General features: G+C 41.5%; 1 protein-coding gene across 2 annotated transcripts; it reads right to left on the reverse strand.

Moving 5' to 3' along the window:
- Nucleotides 1-1,797: 1,797 nt before the first annotated feature.
- On the reverse strand, nucleotides 1,798-20,710 carry KLF5 (KLF transcription factor 5). Of its 2 annotated transcripts, none has more exons than XM_085215742.1 (4): nucleotides 20,263-20,710; nucleotides 18,066-18,936; nucleotides 16,968-17,027; nucleotides 1,798-3,727 (listed from the first exon to the last, which is right to left on the reverse strand). In XM_085215742.1, the coding sequence occupies exons 1-4, from the start codon at nucleotides 20,476-20,478 to the stop codon at nucleotides 3,549-3,551; spliced, it is 1,326 nt and encodes a 441-aa protein (XP_085071868.1). In that variant the 5' UTR covers nucleotides 20,479-20,710; the 3' UTR covers nucleotides 1,798-3,548. The 2 variants fall into 2 exon arrangements, with proteins under 2 accessions (XP_085071868.1, XP_085071869.1); XM_085215743.1 differs by lacking the exon at nucleotides 1,798-3,727 and adding an exon at nucleotides 4,899-4,924.
- Between the last annotated feature and the right edge of the window lie 1,037 nt (nucleotides 20,711-21,747).

Genomic DNA, 21,747 nt, shown 5'->3' on the forward strand with positions numbered 1-21,747 from the left:
AACTGGATTTTCCCTCTTCACGTGGAATGATAATTTGAGTGTTGAATGATAATTTGAGAGCTGGATCTGAGAGCTGCCTCAGTACCTCAGGGGACTCTGCCCAATTGCTTCCAGTGAGCAGGCAGGGGCTATGGCAACGCAGCCTTTTCTGGCTAGTGTTGAGATTGGCTGTGCTGTTCAACTGTTAATACAGGGGACGTAGCACTCGCCAGTAAAGCTAGCTTCTCTGCCTTCAGTTTATTAATGTATTCTAGTGCATGAATCTGCTGTGTGCATTTCTGTTTGTGTTAGGCTAAACACTGTTGAAGTAGATGGTCATAATTATGGCCTTTCATTCAAGATTAACACAGAGCCATTAAGCTGGTTTATGCAACCAGGTAGCTGAGCAAGAGAAACATTTAAAAGTAGTATGAAGCAATTTCAGAGGCTGAAACCATGCAATCAGTGGGCCTTTGTTGAGAATAGGCATGGGAAACATAGAAACTAGAACTGTCTTCGTTCACAGAAGACCAAAACAGCTCCTAAACCTGCTGCCCATCCAGTCCCAAGCACGACATGAGCTATTTGGGCTGAGTGAAGCGGCCAGGCTTGGCACACTGAACAGCCTGGAACACTGCTGTTATTTACTTCACCCCGTGCTCAGGAAAATAAGCTCTGGTAACTCTCATTTACCATGACAGCACATGAGTGATTACTGACTGCAGCGCCAACTTCCCCTCCTAGCAGAAAAACTGTAAAGAAATGCAGCACTTCTTCTAATTGCTGGATCAAAAAAGGGTAATGCAGCAGTAATGCTGCTGGGAATTACATTCCATATTCTCCAAAACATTGCTTTAGCATTTGTGGTTGTTCAGAGTTAGGTTAGACATAGGCAGATTATCTTGGTAATTAGCTGGGATTTCACTGACTTTACTGATGACTATCCTAGGTATTTTCAAAAAGGAGGAATAAGTTGGTGTATGGAACTGCTTTTATGTGAAATGGGAAAGGCAAATTAAGAGAGAAAAAACAATTAAAGAAAAATCCAAGTTAGATTATAAGGAAGGAACTGGGACATACAAGAAAGGATTTAGGAGCCAGAGTTTGCAGGAATTTGAAAACTGAATTTTGAGTAAGTTGATAGTTAATATATCAATTTGAAATAGTAAACAATTTAAATTGAATTTTTCATTGGTTGTAAAACTGATTTCTTTTGAAAAGTTCAGTATAATCATTTTCTTTAAGCTTGACAGAAAGGATTGGATGACAGTTGTAATCTGAGATCTGTACGCACATCAACTTGAATTTCTAAATCAAATGATACTTCTATCTTCCAATAAAAAATAATGAAAAGAAGATGGGTTTTGGGGGTGGAGGGAGGAGAGGGCATTGTGAAAGACTTCTTTGGGGCCCTCCTGCTTTTCTATGACATGAAAAGAAGTCTGAAGGGAGAAAATAATTTTAGGCAACACTAAATTGGTGTAAACAGCTTATACCCATTTTGAAAGTAGGAGAGAACTCTTATATTTCTTGTATTCGTGCCATGAGCATTTTTCCTTTCCAGCTACAAGGCTGTGGATGGACTACCACAATTATGTTCAGGTTACTGCACACTTCTGTTAAAGTTCTAGTGGCAGAGAATCTTTTCACATTCATTATTTTAAAGAGGGCTGGACACAGAAAGGCAAGGAACTTTCCAAAGAGACAATCCCTACTATGAAGAACAGACATTCTTAGCTTAATATAGCTGTGATTTCCAGCTCTTCATGCAAAAACACAAAACTCTGTCAAGAGCTACAGAGAGCACACACACGCACATTAGGCACTTTGTTTTATTTTGCAAAAAAAAAAAAAAGTCTTTTATATATAAACCATTTCATTCTCTCTCAAAACATTCTACAACTATACAGCTGTTTGCTCCAACATTTGCATAGGAAATACCACAATACAAAAATAAGGTAGGGGGGAGGCAAAAGAAGCAAAACAGCAACCAATTTATGCATGTGTTTCCACGTATAAACATTTGAAGCCTTACAAAATTATTTACATCATTTGTCAACTATTTACATTAAGAGCAACATTTCTAACTATAACAAACAAAACTATAATTTATCAAGTATATGTAAAATTGTCTTAAAAAAAAGTCTATCGTATACCACAAATAAATAAAGACAAACAACAGTTTTAACAACGCTAGGTTTTCCTGTGAGACCCTTTTTTGGTATTTTGATTGTTTATTCTACCCTTTGGTTGACAGCTTAATATTACGGCTTGTGAACTACAGACACTTTTACTTGGTTTGTTTCGTTTTCTCCTGTTGCCTGGCCAAATCCTGCATGGTCTAACCTCATCTTTGGCCCTTCACTTAATGTTTCGAGGCTGAACACTGTGGATCAAAGTCACTGTTAGCATAAAAGGGCACCACTTCACTGACTTCAGTGGAGTTTCAGCTATCTTTGTCAGCAGTTAATTTTCCCCGTGTGTATCCATTTGAACAGTGGATTAACTAAACTGCACTGTAATTTTAAATAACATTACTGTATCCTTTACCTTCTAGTAAATTACATGCAATATCCACATGAAAACAGATCATACTGGTGCTGAACCAGCTTAACATGTCCGTATATGAAAATTGCATCCTAAATCCTACTAAGTTTAGCTTATAATAAGAGGTTTAACATTCTGTATACTGTAACTATCCCCCCGTTTAAGCTTCCAACATTTACTTTCCAGTTCACTTTAAATGTTTTACCCTTTTAAGAAATTTGAAAACAAAATCCTGCTTTGAATATTCAGTGCACACCATCTGAGTTAACAGGTACAAAACATCTGAATGTCTTGCTCATTTCTCTTAAGAGAAATGAAGCTAAGTTGGTACTGTTCCGAGAGGTATTTAAGTAACTTTTTGTGTAAATGTGCCGTTAGCAAATGTAAAACAACTGTTTTTTTTCCAGATAATTCTTAGAAAACTTTTGTTTTAACCCTAAAAAGCTGATTTGCATATTTACAAAATCTTTGTCATAGCAAACATGCAGCATACAGAACAAAATGCTTTGTTCCATGGCTGTTTATGAATTTTTCTATGTATTTTATCTCCACAGAACGACTTAACATTTAAAAAAAAGCACAAGTACTAAACAAATCCAGTAAAACCCTGACAGATTACAATGCATGGCTTTTCCACTGTGTCCATTCATCTGCAGTCTCTCATTAATTTGTTTACTAAACATTGTCACAATAATGACAGTGCTTTGGTCAAAACACCTAAAGAGAAAAAAATATATGTATAACGCTGCCATGTGTCAAGACATAATACTTGTAAAGAGATGAAATCTGCTGACTAAAGCCATATACACCCATATGAGCAAACAAACGACTTGAACACTCTGGTACTGTGGTACAGTGTCTTCCCTTTTTCTGCATAAATATACAAAATATACATTTTCCAGTTTTGAGATTTCTTTTAAATGGATGATCCATCCTCAAAAATTAAACTAATTTCAGTTGTAAGTTGAGAGTCATTAGGAAATTGCATAGATACAGAACAGCCTCGGCAACAAGTCTGGCTTTCAGTTCTGATGCCTCTTCATGTGCAGAGCCAGGTGATCGGAGCGAGAGAAGCTGCGGTTGCACACGGCGCACTGGAAGGGTTTAGCCCCAGTGTGCTTCCTGTAATGGCGCGTTAATTCATCTGAGCGCGCAAATCGCCAATCGCAGCCCTCCCACGTGCACTTGTATGGTTTTTCACCTGAAATCAGACAGAAGGAAGAGAAACATCAGCGGTGCATCTTCTGAAGAGAGCTAGCATGAGGTTGACAAGAGTAACACTGCTGTTCAATTTAAAGGAAACGACAACAGAAAAAAATCTGATGTTTCCTAATTCACAGGCATGTTCTGCAGGCCCCAAATGAACAGCCTCTTTGTTTATTCTGAGCTTTCTGCTCAGAAATTCTGCAAATTAATACTTGGGCAAAATGGCATCAGGAAGAAAAAAGAAACTTTCAAACATAAGCTGGTTACTTATACGAATCAGGGACAGTTACGATAGAGAAATGAACAGAGGTTTAAAAAAATCCTGCATGAGACTGAAATATGCTCCCTCACATTCATCTCATTATGAAAGGGAGCAGAGTGAGGAAAGCAGTCTCACATGACAACCTGGCCCAGTTTGTAACTTATGCTCGCACCTTTTAAAGAAGGATAAATTAAGTTTGACTGAGCTTTTTTAAGAGAAGCCTGAAGTGGGAAGAAAGATTCCTATAAAGATTCTTTGTAGCATATAGATCGGTTCAAGGTCTTCTGAAGCATGAACAAAGGTGCAGTGTATTACAAATACAACTGGGATAATATTTTCTAAAATGTCAGAGGCAATAAAATCTTGTGGTACTCTGCTTTCAGCTAGCTATATATAGAAGAAAGCATCTAAAAGACCAAAGTCCTTGTTTTCAGAATTAAATGTCTACCATCAGGTAATTACATTGCAGAGGTGGCAAATGGTTGTTGTTTCCATCAGGCTGTACCAATGCAGAGGGAGCATGGCATCTTTGAAAACTTGCTATATTACAGAAACTCTGAATGCTACTTTGAAATACCCTGCTAGTCCTGAATATGCTAGCTCAAGCACCCGAAATACATGCATTCATTCATTTTACAACCGTAAATGGGGTCTTTGAAGCATGTCTATAATTTATGGATTTGTTTGTTGAAATGGGAGAAGCATGAAGCCACAAAGTCAAGATGACTTCTGTGTGAAGAGAACTTTACATGTTGGACATACACCTGCTCAGGAGCTGGTATGGACATGATGTCACCACACAAGCAAGCTTCATATAAATAAAGAAGCTAAGATTACCTATTTATAGGATATTGGTTGACGCTGGTTGACAAAAACACCTTTCAGTTGGCACAGTCAATTGCTATCTATATCCTTTATATCAATTTGATTCTGGCAAAGAGAGAAAGAAAACCAAGTTTATCTGAGCACTCAGCAACAAAGTGGAGCAGAATCAGATGAAGACTTGAGCTTTCAAAAAAATCTTTCCACCGTGGCTTAAAGACCTTCTCCTTCTGCATCTGGTCCCAGACCTTTACTCTAACAGCTTCAATCCTACAGCTTTATGGAGTGACTCTAGTCTTCCCTGGTTTACTGTCACATTAGCAAGTGGAAAAGAGTCAGAAGACAATATCCTGCCATCTGCTTGTTCTGCAAAGAACACTATTTGAGAAACATCAGAATGTCTCTTCAGAGACTCTAAATTGTAATTTAAATGAAATTATGAAATATGTTTTGTCTGTGTGTTTCTACTGCTTCTTCTCAACTAAGCAGTAACTTTCCATCTACTGCTAAAAGTGGAGTCAGCTCTCTGCTCGCCGTGGCAAAGTGACTTCATATCAGCAGAATGTTCACAACTAGAATGAGACTTCTACAAGATAAAACTAACCAGCCAAACAAACCACCACCTCTTTACGTAGACAGCAAAGGATTTACTGAAATTGCAGTGGATAATAGCAAACCTTAAGAAAACAACAAATTTGGGGAGGAATCACCTCTCACAGTTCAAAATTAACTGATACATGGTAAAACAGATCACAATTTCTTGAAAATTTCCATCACAGTTGAATTTACTCTTCCTGACACTGTCTAAAGACTGGAATCACCTACAAAGCAGGATTATTTTTTTTTTCTGTTTCACACAACATATACTGTAGATTAAAATACAGATCTCATTCAAATTTAGTACATAAAGCTTTTCTAACATCAGAGAAGTCAGCTAGCACATTTAGTCTTCATAGCAGAATGACAGCAAAGGTTTCTACTCAGTGCAGGATCCTTTGTAATATGTATGTCATCCTTCATGTATTTAAACTGAGTCTTGCTGTAATTCACTTGGAGGTCTGTAAAAGACTGCACTGCTGTTCCATAAGTGTAACATTAGAGACCTTCAGTGAATGTTTTGTGTTTTGTTGCAAAACAGTGTTACTCTTACATGTAAAACACCTTAACTCAAAAACAATTCCCTTTTCTCTTTTTTTCTCTTTTCCTCCACGTTGGCTTTAAGCTCATCTAATCAAATGTTTCCACCTGGTTTAGAATTAATTTAGCCTAAATCCAGAATAGTCCCAGTAAGATGATACTATTAAAAGCTTCTGACCAATCTTTAAAAACTTTCACTTAAAACTGTCATAAATCCCATCCTGCAATCCCCCCATCCTAACTGCCTGCAGAGAGCACAGAGATTTAGTCAACTCTCTGTTTACTCCTGTCTCGTTTACCAATTTACAGATTAACATTGGGTATATGAGAAACAGTAAAGAAGGTGGGGAAATAGCACTTACCACACAGAAAACCTGGACTATCTAGAATGAAACACTAACTGGGAATCAAGACCTAAAAGCACATTTCATAGACTTGGTGTAGAGGTGATAAAGAGATATGCCAAAATTCACTGAGTGCCACGTTAAGTTGTATTACTGAAAAAGCAGTCTCAAAGTTGTCCTAGTAAGTGGCACCTGGCCCTAAGACCAAACAAAAAAAACCTGCTGTCCTCCCATTCTATCTTGTTTTTCATCTGTGACAACATGTTGTGTGAAGGCTACTGGCATATAAACCACCAGAAATCAGGACAGCAGCAAAGCATGTGGCTTCTTGGACCCAATGGGTTCAAAGGCAATGATGAATTCCTATCTAGAAAACTGTGTAGCTTACAGTGCAGTGGTCACCTCATCTATCAATGCTGCTACAGTCAAGAAAGAACCACGGGCACCTCACTGTCATGCAGTGCAGCACCAGCACAAGCGGAGAAGCTGTGCTTGCTTCTCCTTCCTGGACAAGTGTTGCAGACCTGAGCTGAACTGAACAGAGCTTGAGGATGCACCCAGGGGAACAAGGGGGTGCCTTACACAGATTGTTTTAACAGCGTTACTTTTATGTACTTGGAAATTAAAGCCAGAACGTTGCTTTTAACCCCTGCTTTGGCTAACAGTGAGAACTGGAAAATTTATTTTTAGCGCCAATATAGAGGCCCAGGTTATTCTGAATAAATCCTAGGGGTAAAATACTGAATATCTATGTTTGTAATGCTAGTTTCCGCTGGAAAGTTCTATTTAAAAACTGAATCAATTTCAAATGTTTTCCTTTGGGGCAAGAAGGAAGGGGGGCAAGAAAAAGAAGGTGGACATTATTTTCACTCCTTTACAGATAGGAGAACAATTAGCTGCTAGTATTCTCTCTGTTGATCTATACACATGCTTTTTGTCACTGAGCAGAAATAAGAATTTGGTTTAAGTTCCTGTGGCAAGGAAAAAAAAAAAGCCTCATGTTACATATTTTCTGAAGTGATCCTACGTTCTTCTGTGCTGACTTTAAAGCTCTGAGAAATCTGAGTTTGAGAATTTATTTATAAAAAAAAACAAAAAACAAACAACATCACAGGTATACACAACAAGGGACACTGAACTCTTTATACACTATTTTCATTGGCTACAGAGTAACGTAAGATTTGTTTACTTTAATGATTGTGTGAAATACAGTAGCTGTAAAGTTTTAGAAACCCTTGCTTTTCCTCCAGCAATTTAGAATTTCTATAGGGTGTTAGACCAAGAACGCCACTGGCCATCAAATACGAATGCAGTATAGCTCAGTTACTGGAACACGATCACTGTATCAAACAGATATTTCACTGTAAAAGCAAGAAAACAGCTCACTCCTCCACTTCAGGGGAGCTTCCACAGGATTTGTTAGAATGTCAACACCGTTCAGCTAAAACACCACGAAGGAAGCTGGTACCGATTTCCAGCCAAATAGCACACTCCAACCCTTTCTTCCCAAGCCAGAAATATTATACACAGCACTTCTGGGAAACAGAACTGCTTTCCTTTAAATTATACTTCAACAGGATAGGGATTTCATAAGTTTAATTGGACTTTTGCATAATCTCCTTCCAGTATCACTCATTTAAAATATTTTGCTAGGCTTATGCATCACAAAATATATTTTAAGTTCTTGAACTGCTAATATGTATCCATTCTCCAGTTTTAAAAATAAATTTGTAGAGCATGAGAAACAGGCTTGTACTTGAGCACTGAAATTTTAATCACCAATGTTTAGTTTGGAAGCTCTTTTATGGAATGTACCTAACAAGAGATAAGGGAGTTTAACCTGAAAGGAGACTATTTTTCTTCCAATGTGTTTGTCTGTCCCCTAAAAATTAAATAAATTATAATGCTCTAAGATTGCAAAAATGTCAGAAAGATGTATGCATACCTGCATATAACATGGTCACCTTACTAACCACTTCAATAGCTAAACTACACCAATGTAGATCCTAAGGTTTGGGATCCTTGTCAATATCTCATGAAAATTATCTGGACCACCGAGTCAATGCTGACTCTTCTTTTAATTTATCTCATTAATTTATCACAGGCTGTAGTAGTTTAAAAACAGACCAAGTGTTTTTTTAGCATTAATTCTATCTGCTGGCAGTGACTGTCACTGCCATACTCACATGGGAAAGGTACAGTGCTACCCATGAGGTGGGTGATGGTCACTTGGAGGATATCCTTTATCCTATAGTCCTTGTTCAAAAATGACAGAATAATTTGAGTCGAAAAGGACATTTAAAGGCCATCTAGTCCAATTTCCCTTCAACAAGCAAGGACTTCTACACTAGGCAGGTTGCTCAGAGCCCCATCCAGCCTGACCTTGAATGTCTCCAGGGACAGGGCATTCACCACCGCTCTGAGCAACCTGTTCCAGTGTTCCACTTCACCTTGTTGTAAATTACTTTTTTCTTATATACAGTCTGTATCAACCTATCAACTTTCTTTAATTTGAAACAATTTTCCCTTGTCCTATCACAACAGACCCTGCTAAAGAGTCTGTCCCTTACTTTATTATAGCACCCCCTTAGATACTGAAAGGCCATGATCAGGTCTCCTTGCATCCTGAGAAGACACTTCTACTTATAAAATGCTGTTCGGGAAAAAGAATCACTCTTTTAAAACGTGATTCTTTTAGCAATGAATTTTTCCATTAACAAGAAAGTAAACTTCCTTACTCCACCGAAGAAGCAGCTGTGTAATTTTATTTCTTCACTACTACTTCACTACTAGAATGGCCTTCTTAAAATATAAAGTTGTATAGAGTAAGGGTCAGGTTTTCAAAGCTAGTCAGCTACTTGAAGATCTAAGCACATGTAATTATGCATAAAGAAGCCTTCATCAAATGGAAATACATGGGAATAATGACTCGAGTGAATTAAAAAGGGACAATTCCACCCAAGTCCCACATTTCAAAGCTACTGCGGGACACAGGAAGGAAAGGTAGACAAGGTCGAGGTGAGTAAGCACTAGAGCCGGCCAGAAGATGAAACACTCCGTTCTCCTTCTTTTGGGAAGTGTTTTCACCTGATGCTGGAGTAGGGGGTGGGGAAAGGACCCCTTTGAAGTTCTGTGGAGAGGTATGCATGGCGTTCATGAGTCACTGACAGAGACAACACATTTTTGCTCTCTTTGTGCCATATCACTGTCTGGCATCTGCCTCTTCAGGAGCTAGAAGATGGACATGTCTGGCAATAGCAGAATGCCAGCCCCAGAAAGCCCAGACAACAGGTAATCCTAGCCCAAGCATAGCTGGCCTAGCTTCTGGGGCAAGTCTCAGAACCAGCAGGAGCACACAACACTTTGTTCCTCTAGAACTGCTTCCCTGGAGGCAAGTGCCCAGCCTTAAAAAAATATTCAACTAGGTGTGATACCAAGGAGGGAGGAAAAACAGTTTATCACTGGTACAAACAGTGTGATGCAGAAACATCCATGTTGTATCCTGCTTTAAACCAGATTACTACAAGTTTTCTGACATTTTTGCTTTTAAATTTTTTACATCTTAGAATCAGTTGTCTTAGATTCCTGACGTACTACAGTCTTTAAAAAGCTAAGTCTTCCCTTTGTTTTAGTTTGCCTGACATAGCTTTACTCTAGGTTTAAGTATGACTGTTTTAAACTCCAGCCTCTTCCTGGCTAACTGGAATTGAAAGCAGTTGGTTGAGTATCCTGTCCTTGATCAAAAGAAGTTTCTAGCTCTGAAAGTTTACCTAAACTTCGATCCCCATTCTATCATTGACGAAGCTGCCTCTGTTAGAAACAGTCTGTTAGAAACAGTCTTTTATTTTGGGTTTTTGTCTTTTTTTTTTTTTTTTATAGCAGTTTTTGTTGTTGTTCAGAGAAAGAACAGAAAGCTGAAATTTCAAAATTAAAACAAATATCCCTCAGCTGCTTAAAAGCTCTTCAGTGCATTGAAATTCTCTGTGTTGTCCAAGTCCGAGGGGGATTAGAAGGCTGAGAGTACACGTAGAGGCTGAAGGAAATCCAGCTTATTTTTTGAGTGATGAAACAAATATAGTCCTTGAAAGAAGCAGTCCCCCAGTGATACAAATGCATAACACATGCTGTGCATTTAAAATGTGATAAAAGTCTGTGCCTAGTATAGTAATGGCTATTTGGTGTCCACTACTTAATAACAAAACAGGATTTTTAGGAATTCTGTAACATAGTTGTTTCTCCTGGAACATCCCATCACTGATAAATCAAGAAGTATTACATCTCTTTCTAACAAAAGCATGAAGAGGAAAGAAAGACAAGAGTTTGGTAAAGCAAAGAGGACAGTAAAAAAAGAAGTTACGTACCACTCAGTTTCTGACTACAGCCACACAAAGGCATTATCTTCTGAGAGCTCCTAGCAATATCTGAAGCACTCTTATTTTTCTTAGTGTTGTCTTATGCAGTTCAAGGATTACTGGGGAATCTTGATTGGCCTGTGAAATGGTTTATTTTCTTTCTGGCATAACATTCTGTCTTAACAGAGGTGGTCTCTCCACAAGGAGATATGCAAACAGAGGAAAGGAATTTTTTAAAGTAGGTTTATAAGAAATCCATGCCATCTGGGGCGTATGGCCATGTCTACGAGTTCTGTGCTCTGCTGAAGAACACATTTCCTCATCTACGGCTGTGGTGCAAGAACAGCTCTTTAGCTCTCACACCAATAACACTGGCTCTTGTGTAGCCAGATAAGAGGTGCTCTTAACGTGGAATTCATTAAACCTGCTGTAGACTTCCAGATTTCCATCTACTGTACACAAACACAAAAATTGAAAGCAATACATTAAAGCTATTTTAATTCAAAGCGAAGTGCTGTACATTTGCCAAAATCAAAGATTTTAATATGTCCTTAATCAGAGTTGTTAGAGATCACTGAATATAAATAATGCAGCCTGACAAGACGAGAATGCTGCTACCAAGATACTCAGACTAAACTAGGACATTACTTACATGTTTCTAATCTTTCACCAGTGGGAGGTACAGGTCATCTAACAAACAACAAACAACGCTACACAGAACATGTTCAGTGGAACCAGGAGTCAATTGTCCAAGTCAAGCTCAGAAATTAATTACAATAAGGAATGTCTATTCAAATAATGGAAAATTGTAATCACTGGCAATTGCTGTGAATCTTGGACTATATTAGTGTATGTAGGGCGGTCTCAAAACGAACTATATTTAAATCCGGTCTCTTAGGTCAACAGTTTCCTTATCAGGAATCAAATATCCTGGAACTGAAGTTTAATCCTCTCAGGGAGCAATTGACAGAAACAACAGGTTTTTTTTTTTTTTTTTTTCTTTAAAGCTTTCATGCTTAAAGGGAATTTCTAGGCTTTTAATCAAAAAGAAAATGTTAGGCTTTTCTTTTAAGTATCTCAAATCTAACAGAAGTATCCCTCACCTGACACCTCGGAATTTAATTCTCGCATCCAAAAAATTGAACGCCAGACACTGACGTGAATGGCCAGTAATACTTAATTAAAATTTAGGATTATATTGCTAAGACTTCGCCCAGAAAAGCACAACGCATTCAAGCATGTCTCATTTAGGTTATGACTACAGATAAAGAGCTGAATCAATTAATCCAAAGGTCTGCAATCATCCACAAAGTGTTTGAAAAATGCATTATTTTCCCTTAAACTGTGGTTTGCACAGGAAAATAATGTACTTCCATTTCTCACACAGGCAACTAATGGATTTAGCAGAATTCATAAATAAAAGATACCAACATATTCTCCAGCAGTGTCTAGCAATATTGCACTTTAATGCACTTTGTCAACAATTTTATTTAACTCTCCTTTATTTTTCCTTATTCTCTCTACCAATGATGGCATTTACTGACATCTCCTTAAAGTATAGTCAGTGCAACTGACTCACTCAACAGGTTAAAAAACAGAATCTGTACTTACTTAGTAGCTATTTTCACAATCCAAAAGTTTTTTTTTCCTGGATAAAGTGTTGCTACAGACACAGAAGGCTGCTACCAAGAGCAAAGCAGTCTTGAGCTTCAGTTCCCCACTTTTACAGCACAAGCAAAATCCTTCACCTAATTCTCAGGACTGGGATCAGTATGTGTTTTTTGCAAGGCGCTTTTTTTTTTGGTAGGGTCCACTGTCATTTGTACTCTCTTCTAAAGAATGGGTATCCTGAGCTTCTGGGCAATTCTTTAAGGTACCAGTGTTAACATGCTAGATCTACAGCTACAGTAAATTCAGAACACAAAGTCCTAAGGACTGCTAATGTCTACTGCACATAACTGGTTCTAATTCTGGTGTATACAAACTAGTTCTTGATCTACTGAGGCAGAGATCTAAATGGAAGTAAAATGTTTAACACCTTGAGGAACCGCACAAGCTAGCAGCTGTCCCATGTCGATGCAGCATTTGAAATAACTAGGGCTGGTGGAAGTATTTTGAGTGCATCTCATTTAGAGAAATGCCATTTCTCTTGAGTTATCTCGGCTTCCACTTCCCATCACCAAATACAAACTAGATCTATAGATAGAGATGAAATAGTTATGCAGTTAATGTTAGAAACTATTAATGGCAAATCAACCATGTGATCAGAGAACATGCCTGTACGAAGATTCTGTATACGGAAAACCAGTACGCAGCTGGAAAATGCCCTCAGTGCCTTGATGAGTTCAAAACAATGACAGATTTTCCTCTAAAAAACCATACAAAATTCTCAAGTGTGCAGCTGTTCACAGAAATAATAGAGAAAACACCCTAGAGCCAGCAGTTCTGCTGTAGCGTTACAGGTAGTGTATTCCAGGTGCCTGCATATTAAAGGCTCAACTTCAAGAGTCCCAAATTTTTACATATAAAGAAATTTAACAGGTTTAAGTTTTACAAAACATGGTTCTAAATGATCACTTCATATATATATGTATATATGTATCTACTCATGTATTACAGCAGAAATCTAAGGAGGTTATCTACAATACGCATTGAATTGCTTCGCTCTGACATCTGGCACGTTTTTCTAGTTGGACACAGAACTGATATGTCAGTGTCTTAAAGTAGTTTTCATGTTGGACAGCCTGCAATAAATGCATAACACCCCCTAATATATACACCAGTTGCACAATACAAGTTATGAAACTTGTTCCATGACTAACGGGTATAATCATTTTAAAAGAAAATCCCCAGTTCGAGAAGTCAAAAAAAAAAAAGTCTAATCTATTTTGACAGATGCTTTAACAGGTATTTCAATGTGCTGAATATTGTCCTACATGTCTTGGGAATAACTAACAGCAAGTTAAGATACCACTCTGAAGTGTTTAAGCTTTTCAAATGTACTAGACATCTGCTCCACAACTGCACAGAGATGAATACACAATGCTGTGTTTCTCCACAGCAGCTGAATGTTTGTGTATATTCCACATTTTGTGCTACCAGTTTAATCAACAACAAAAACTTACTTCCTAATTTACAAACACTAAAGCAATATCTAGAGGAAGGAAAGTGGATGCCTGCTCCAGCAGCTGAAACACAGATATTAACCTTGTTTCTCTATGTGACTGTTGGAGAGAGTGAATATGGCGTCCAGCATAATTCCATTACATACCAGCTTATGCTATCTGACTTGCTGCAAGGTAAACATGCAAGAAACACATAAGAAAAGAGAATGGCATTTTGCTCTTGCCCATTTCCTAGAGTTAGTTAAATGTAAAAATCTGAGTGCGTTGATTTAAAAAAACAAAAAAAAAAAAAAAAAAAAAACCCCTACAGCCTACATTCCACCTATCAAAAATAACATTTCCCTGAAGTTTGTTCTCAAAGAACATCTTTTAGACTTGGTGAAAGCCATTCAGAAGAGAAAGATTGCTAAATAAATACTTTGAAAAGGCTGAGATTTTCCAATACAAAAGGAAAACCATAAGGTCTGTCTTGACTTTTACTGGCAGACAAACTTTGCTGCAGGCTCTTTTATTTTAAGATGACAGATTGCTAAGAAGGGCGGGGGCTGGTCGGGATGAGAGAGAGAGACTGCAGCCAATTTTCAAAGGTATTGTTAAGAAACTAAGAATAAGGAGAAAACAACTTCAGTGGTCCATGATTACTAAAGAACGGGTTTATCCAGATAAACAGGTCTGCTATCCCTGAAGGGATTTGAAAGAATATCACACGCAACTTTATTAAAATGGATTACGTGACAATTACTTCAGACTTTGAAGGTAAAAGCTTCACAAGAGTCTTAAAAATAATAATAAATTAAAACCAAGGCTCAATAACACTGCATGAATGTATAGTTCTAGGGGACTAGGTGCATGCAAAGTGGACTGTATACAGAAAGAAACACCTCCCCAAAGTTTAGCACCAAGCCTCCCTCTTTTGAGGCAAGGTAGAGAGATCCCCCTGCACTCCTGAGGGAGCCCAGAGGGCCCCCAGCATAATTCCGCCATTTCCCTGAGATCACTTCCATTCACGTTAACCTTCAGTTGATTGATTTATGTGGTATCGGTACGTCAGAGATCCTGCTCGTAAATCGACACGTTTCAGCCGTATCTTAAGCGAGAGATTACAATCTGTACTGGAAATCTTCAAGTATTAAATGAATATTCAAGAGAGCTAAACTAATCCGAACTCTGAAATAATGCAGGTAACAGGATATGCATTTGCATTCTTGCATGCTAGCGCTTCAGACAGTTTATCCCTTCATTCACCTCCCCAGAAGACCCTTTGTATTCTAGGCTTGCTTAAATTCGCTAGATTTTTATCTCTAACATTCTTGTTTCCATGAATACATCAGCTTCTCTGACCTCTGCACATTAATCCACACTTCTAAGGTCAAACATCTATAGGTAAAAAAGTGAAGGTAACAATAAACATTAGTGACCCTGTGTAGTATGTATTAGGAGTGTATATATTTCTGTGCACACAAACATTAACTTCATAAACCCTAAAGTCATTACCACTCAAGGTACAAAAAAACAAAAAACAAAAAACACTGATTTTAAAAAGGAAAAGTAGTATACAATGATGCCCAAGTAACACCCACTTTTTCTGGAGTAGAACTTTGCTTTTATCTTCTTCCTAGTTACTGTATTATAGCAAGTGACATTTAAAACTGAGACTCAATGCTGGCTAAATTGCATGGACACCACTTAAAGGTTATTTATTAAAGACTAATAGTATTATACTGTCTGACATTATTCAGGCTTATAGTCTCACAAAAATATTCTTATTAATCTAGTCAGTAATGAGTGATCATACGTATCAAAAATATCAAAGTGCTCTTGTTTAGTCTATTATGAAAGTAAAGCAGTAGAGGTGCTTAGAATTTTTTTTTTTTTTTTAAACTGTGAGTGCAACACAGATAACTCTTTCATTTATCAAAACAAAATTTCCATAGTAACATTTAGCCTGGAGATACTCAATATCTTACCATAATCTAACAATCCATTCAGAACAGCTGAAAACACAGCCTTGTTTCCACAGAGAAAGCGAAGCATTTTGCTGGATCACAGCTCACGTTAAATTTTGTTTTGACTTTTGGTTTAAACTCAGGTGAAAACTCATTACTTGAACAGCACAACCTTAGTGCTGGCAGCCTGCTTCAATAAGCAAATTGCTTGAAGTGCAACTTCTATTTTGCTTTAAATTGATGTTCGCAGGTAAGAGTTGAAGCTTATACTCCATTATACATACACAGGTACACAGGTAGTAACCCCCTTCCTTTTTCCTTTTTTTTTTTTTTTTTTTTTTTTTAATTTTGGCAAATAAATAAGTAATTGCCTTTTTACTGTAAAGTAAAAATTGCCTTCTTACTGTAGCACAACTAGTTCTGTATTAAGATCCCAGAACTGTCCTAATAGCTCTAAGTGTGCTGTTGGGGAGCTCAGCATTCCTCCCCCTGCCTTCTTTGTCTACACAAGTCCATCCTTAGGAGCAATCTCTATGAAGTTCTAGGTTTTGAAGGCTTGGCTCCTGTGTGCATGAATAAGAAAAGCTTTGTCCTTAGCCTGTCTTGGTGTATGCCCATGAGCTGCAATTGTGTCAGTATCTGCACGCACAATTCGATCAAGGTATAAAAACAGATGTTACACACTAACACTCTGCACTTTCATTTCCATCATTCTAATGTCTTTCACTAGCAGGAAAAAAAAAAAACCAAAAAAACAAAACTGTAGAACTGTTTGTCTCAAAAACCAACCAACCAAAAACACTTAGTGATATGCAAATAGAGATGACTTGAGAATTTTCAAGGCATTTTGGAAAAAAAGTTTAAGATTAAATAACTCTGAGCAGGTCAAAGAGAAGGCTCAAAATGGAAAAACGCTATGTAGATAAATCTTCAAATTCGTAATGTTTACTCTGCTGAATTCATTATTCATAAGAAGTTTTTTTTGGGGGGGAAAAGTAGTATTTTCATCTGTTTTATTCTTAACAATTTTGAGTTTTGCATTGTAAAAGGCTGAACACTGCCTTTTATTTGGAATAAAAAGAAAGCTTTTTTTCCTCACGGACCAAACCTGAAATTTTTCTTAAGTGCCAGTCTGATCCCATACCGCTCTACAGAAATGGGGAGAAGATGGCGGATCAAACACTTTCGCCTTTTCAAAAAATATATAAGCCATTAATGAGCAAGAGACAATGAGAGCGAGTACATACCCGTGTGAGTTCTCAGGTGCGCTTTTAAGTGAGAAGACTTTGTATACACTTTTGTGCAGCCTAAAACAAGATAAAATAAGAAGGGAGAGAAATGCTTCAGTAGGGAGAACAGGAACACTCCACATGATACTTAAACTTCCTCATTCAGTGCTGAGGTACTATCTGGAAGCATTTACGTTTACTACCTTCTGGCACAATAACCATTTAGAAGTATAATTTAATACATAAAGTTCCTAGGGAGACATTGCTTTACATAGAAAAAAATATATGTTTCTGGGAGACTTACTTCCTTCTAATGTAGTATAAAACAATAGCTACTAAAATCTACATGGCTCCATAAATCTTTAAGTCTATCTACAAATTTGTTTTTAAATTCCTACGCCAGTTCACCTAGGACTTTATCTCACTTCTCCATTTTATGCATTTATCACATTGATCAGGTGAGTTATAAGCGTAAAGGGAGAGAGAACCAAGGGCTGTGACTTTCTCGATGTGCACAGAGTGGTGTGACCATCCTGTATCTGGGATCACATATTACTGGAAGGAATAGCTTAAAGAGTGAGGTTCTTCTTTCAGTGCAACATATATTCCCTCTGAGCCTATCCTCTCATGTGCAATTTTCAAAGGTAACTTTAATGGCTTTATCCAAGCAGATGAATTCCTTATTTGTACCAAGGGAGGTACAGCCACTGCCTCAACTGCCAGGAGATGAAGCAAATCTTACAGGGTCAAACTGAGCTTCTGCTCCATCACAGGTATTAGGGAAGTTAGGACACGAGCTGGACACCCACACAGACTCTAATTAGAGATGGACATATAGCTAATTTTTTTTTTTTTCCTCCAATAAAGACAGAGCACAACTTTTTTACCACATTAAAGTGAGGTCAGGAGTTTGACTGTAAAAATGACATGCAGAAAATGACAGGCACTATTTAAAGAATGTAAGTACACACCACACAGAATAAGACACTAGAGAAATTCCACTTCAACAAGAAATGATTGATTCTAAATATAGTAAAGAAAATAGCTTATGCCTAGTGTATGACTATTCACACTTTCTTATTCCCAGAGGTGTGATCGCTGGAAAATGCTGCTTACCGGGGTAGTCACAGTAGTGGATGCGTCTTTTCTCCAAATCTGGGTTACTTCTTCTGTTGTATCTGACTGGCTGTATATTCTGGGGTGTTATTGGCAGAGTTGCAGGTAAATTGGGGTTGTGAATTGCCAGCTTGGAAGCTATAGTGGCAGCGTATGATGGAGGAGGGGTTAAATTCTGTAGCATCTCTGCTTGTCTATCCGGACTGCCAGGCTCTGAGCTGGGGGGAGAAGGGGGGAAGTAGGTGGCCTGCTGCTGAAGAAATTGGTTTGGCATTGTATAGGAGCATGGGGGAATGCCCTGGAACTGTTTCATTGCAGTCTGTGGGACAGCTGGGGAGAGGGTGTTGAGGCCTGACATGGCCGACGGCATGGAGACACTGCTAAGGGAGTCCATGACGGCTGCCTGAGGGGCTGCACTGGGCATGTCGAGATCCGGCGAGCTCAGGAGTTGGTAAAGCTGGCCCTGCTGGGGCGTGACAGAGAGGTGGACATCAGGGGTCGGGAGCTCCTGCTTGATGAAAATGTTGTTCACATCGGGGGTCTGATGAGAGCTGAAAATGCTGGTGAACTCGGGGAGGGCCTGGGTAGGGGCAGGGGTGGGGGCAGCGGTTTCGCTCTGGTGACTGAAGATGGTAACGGGCTCGGTCTTGATGTGGGGGACACAGGGCCGCTGGGATTTGTACAGGCCGGTTCTCAGGTGGCTGATGTCAGGGAGGAAGACGTTCATGTTGATGCTGTAAGGCAAGCCTTCGCTGTCGGTGAAGAACTGGTCTACGACTGAGGCACTATCTCTTCTGTACTTCTTATGCTCAGAGATGACTGGGACAGGTGGAAGTTGAGGTGCCAGGTATTTCTCCATTTCACACCTTGTCTGCAAAAACAAAACGTACAATAGCCTACATGACTGGCTGCGAAACAAGATGGCACGTGCACAGTGAGAGTTAGGAAACAGAAAACAGCCACTCTCTGGCAAACCGTGAGCTACCTATGGAGGGAGATACCAACGCCACTCAGAACGGGAAGGCAAAACGAAGGCGGGCACAGCTCGCACAGAGCAGTATCGAGACCCATCGCGTGCCTCAGCCCATGGCAAGCTTTCATCTCGTACCTATAAGACAGCCCCACACAGGGAAATGACAGGCCCCGGCCTAATCTACAGATCTCGCCCTTGGAATTTGCTGTCGAACAAGGTCGCCGCCGATCGGTTTCACTCACTCCGCTTTGAAATGCGAACTCTGGGAAGTCACATCCCCAGACGGCCGTTTGAGCTAACACTTCAAACGATGTTTATACGTGCCTGATTCCTGCGCTTCCAGGGTTTTTCATGCTTAGAAGAAAGGCGTTCGATGAGAAGTACAACACCGAAGCATTAAGGTATAAATAACGCCGAATAAAAGAAAGATGGGTCGACTACGTTTGCTCACCCTTTTTGTAAAGCGTCTCGTAACACTTCAGAAATCTGCACAGCGGTGAATAGCAGATAAACATGTCCCAGCTCTGCCCGGGTCCCGGGAACAACTCTGTAATTACGGGGATCGCTGCCCCGGTGCAGTGGTGCCGGGGAATCCGTGGGCGGCAGCGCCTGACCCCGCACACTCATCGGCCCGGCATGTGCCGAGCAACACCAGTGGGCAAACGCGGCATTCCCCCTCGCCTCGTCAGGGCTCATTCCAGACCCGGCGAGCACCCGAGAAGAGAAAGCGGCTGATAAACAGCCTCCCCTGCTTTAAGTGGCTTTTAGGACGTTTCTTCAAAGCCCACCAGTAAACAACACAAACAAACAGAGACGCATTCCCTCGCTTTGATCTGGGTCTGCCCTAACACGCAAGGCTGCTTTCCGCCTCCCCCCGCTTACAGCGGGACCGCTTTGAAGCCGGGACCGCTCCTCTCGGAGGCGCACGGCGCGGGCCGGAGGGCGGCCGGCAGGCAGCTGTCCGCAGCGGAGCCGATCCCGAGCAGCGTTCCGGGACGGGCAGAAAGTCCCGGGAAGTCCCCGCCGCCCCCACATCCACCCCCCCCCCCTCCCCGAACATGACTCTCTGCGTGGGCGAGGAGGACAGGCGGCCGCTCTAATTCTGCCACCGGGCAAGCGCACGGGCGGCAGCCGGAGCTCTCAACCGCCCCCGCCCCGCTGCCCGGAGCCCCCCGCCCGGTCCGGACCCGCGGCGCGGCCTCACCCCGTCCCGCCCGCTCCTACCTGCACCATCTCCTCGCCCGGCAGGGCCGCGCCGCTGCCCCCTCCGCCGCCCCCCGGGTGCTGGTGCTGCGGTTGCGGCGGCGGCTGCTGCTTCAGGTCCTCTCCGGGGAAGACAGGCGCTTCCCTGGCCCCCAGCACAGGCTTGAGCTGCGCGAACACCGGCTCCTCGGGCATGGGAGCCAGGCGGGCGCTCATGGTCAGCACCCGAGTGGCCATGGGCAGGGCGCTGCGGTGCGGCACGGGCGGGCTGCCCGCCCCGGCGCTGGGTTCTGCCCGCGGGCTGCTGCTCTGGGCTGGGCGGCGGCTGCTCGGCTCTCACTAGCCACGAGCCCCGGCCCGGCCGCGCATCCACTCGGGCGTCGTCAGTGCCTCCGCCTGTACCTGGCGGCGGGTGTCTATCGCGGACACGCGCCCGCCTCTATTTCATCCACCCCACCCCCTGCACCCCACCCAGGCCTGCGAAGGGCCGGCCCTGAGGCTGCCCGGCCCACGGGGCGCACGGTGGGCTGCGCGGCGGGCTCCTCCCCGCGGCGTGCCGGGGCGGCGGCGCTGGGGCTCCGTGGACGGAGCGGCCCTCGTCCGGCCCCACGCGCGCTTCGGACCGCTCGGAGCCGTGCCGCTCTCCTGGCTGCCACCTTCCAATGGGTTTTTAAAGCCGCTCACTCACGGTTGCTTTTTTTTTTTTTGTCCCCTTGGCGACTCGCAATCGGAACCCGCTGTCCGTCCCCGCGCGGACGGAAGGAAGAAGGGGCGGAAAGGAGACGAGAACGGCCGCTGCTCTCCCCTCTTTCCCTCTACTGACGCGGCGGGCGGGAAACAGGGACCGAGCTGAGAAAGCGCGCCGCGCTCCGCTGTGAGGGGCGGGCACAGCTCCTCGTGCTGAGGGAGCCTGAGTTCGGGCAGCGTTAACACCTGTGCACATGCGGATGCCCCTCGTGTATCCCTGCTGTAGCCCAGCGAGGCTCCAGGCTGCCATTGTGAAGTGGGGAGTTCGCTCTGTGACAGCTCTAAAGAAGCGGAGCTACCAACTGTGCTGTCCGGGGCTGTGTTTCTCCAAGAACAGCAGCGCGTTGTGGGGCTGGGCAGCGTCTGGTGCGTGCATACAGCAGCAGCGTTCAGATGCTTGTGCAGATCATACGGCTGCCGTAACTGAAATGTCTCATACTTGCAGACTTTAATTACATGTTTTACCTCCATCTGATTAAATGGGTGATAAACAAACCATTTCAAAACTGTTTTTTTGTTTCCCTTTGTGCTGTGTATGTCTACTTACACGTGGCCTGCTCGGGCGAACGCTTTGCCGCTCCATCAGGGTGGTACTGCAGGTGTGTATACACATCTCCAGAAGCAGCTCTCAGTGTTGGTAATTTTTCTAAAAGGCCGCAGTTGGGGCTGAGCTGCAGGTAAACAAATGCAGCCCCACCACCTCCTGTTGTGCTCATGGCATCTTGCTCCTACAGCCTTTTCTCAAGCAGTGGTGGAAGA

This window comes from Meleagris gallopavo, chromosome 1 (genome assembly GCF_905368555.1).
Source record: "Meleagris gallopavo chromosome 1, MGAL_WU_HG_1.1, whole genome shotgun sequence".
Taxonomy (NCBI): domain Eukaryota; kingdom Metazoa; phylum Chordata; class Aves; order Galliformes; family Phasianidae; genus Meleagris; species Meleagris gallopavo.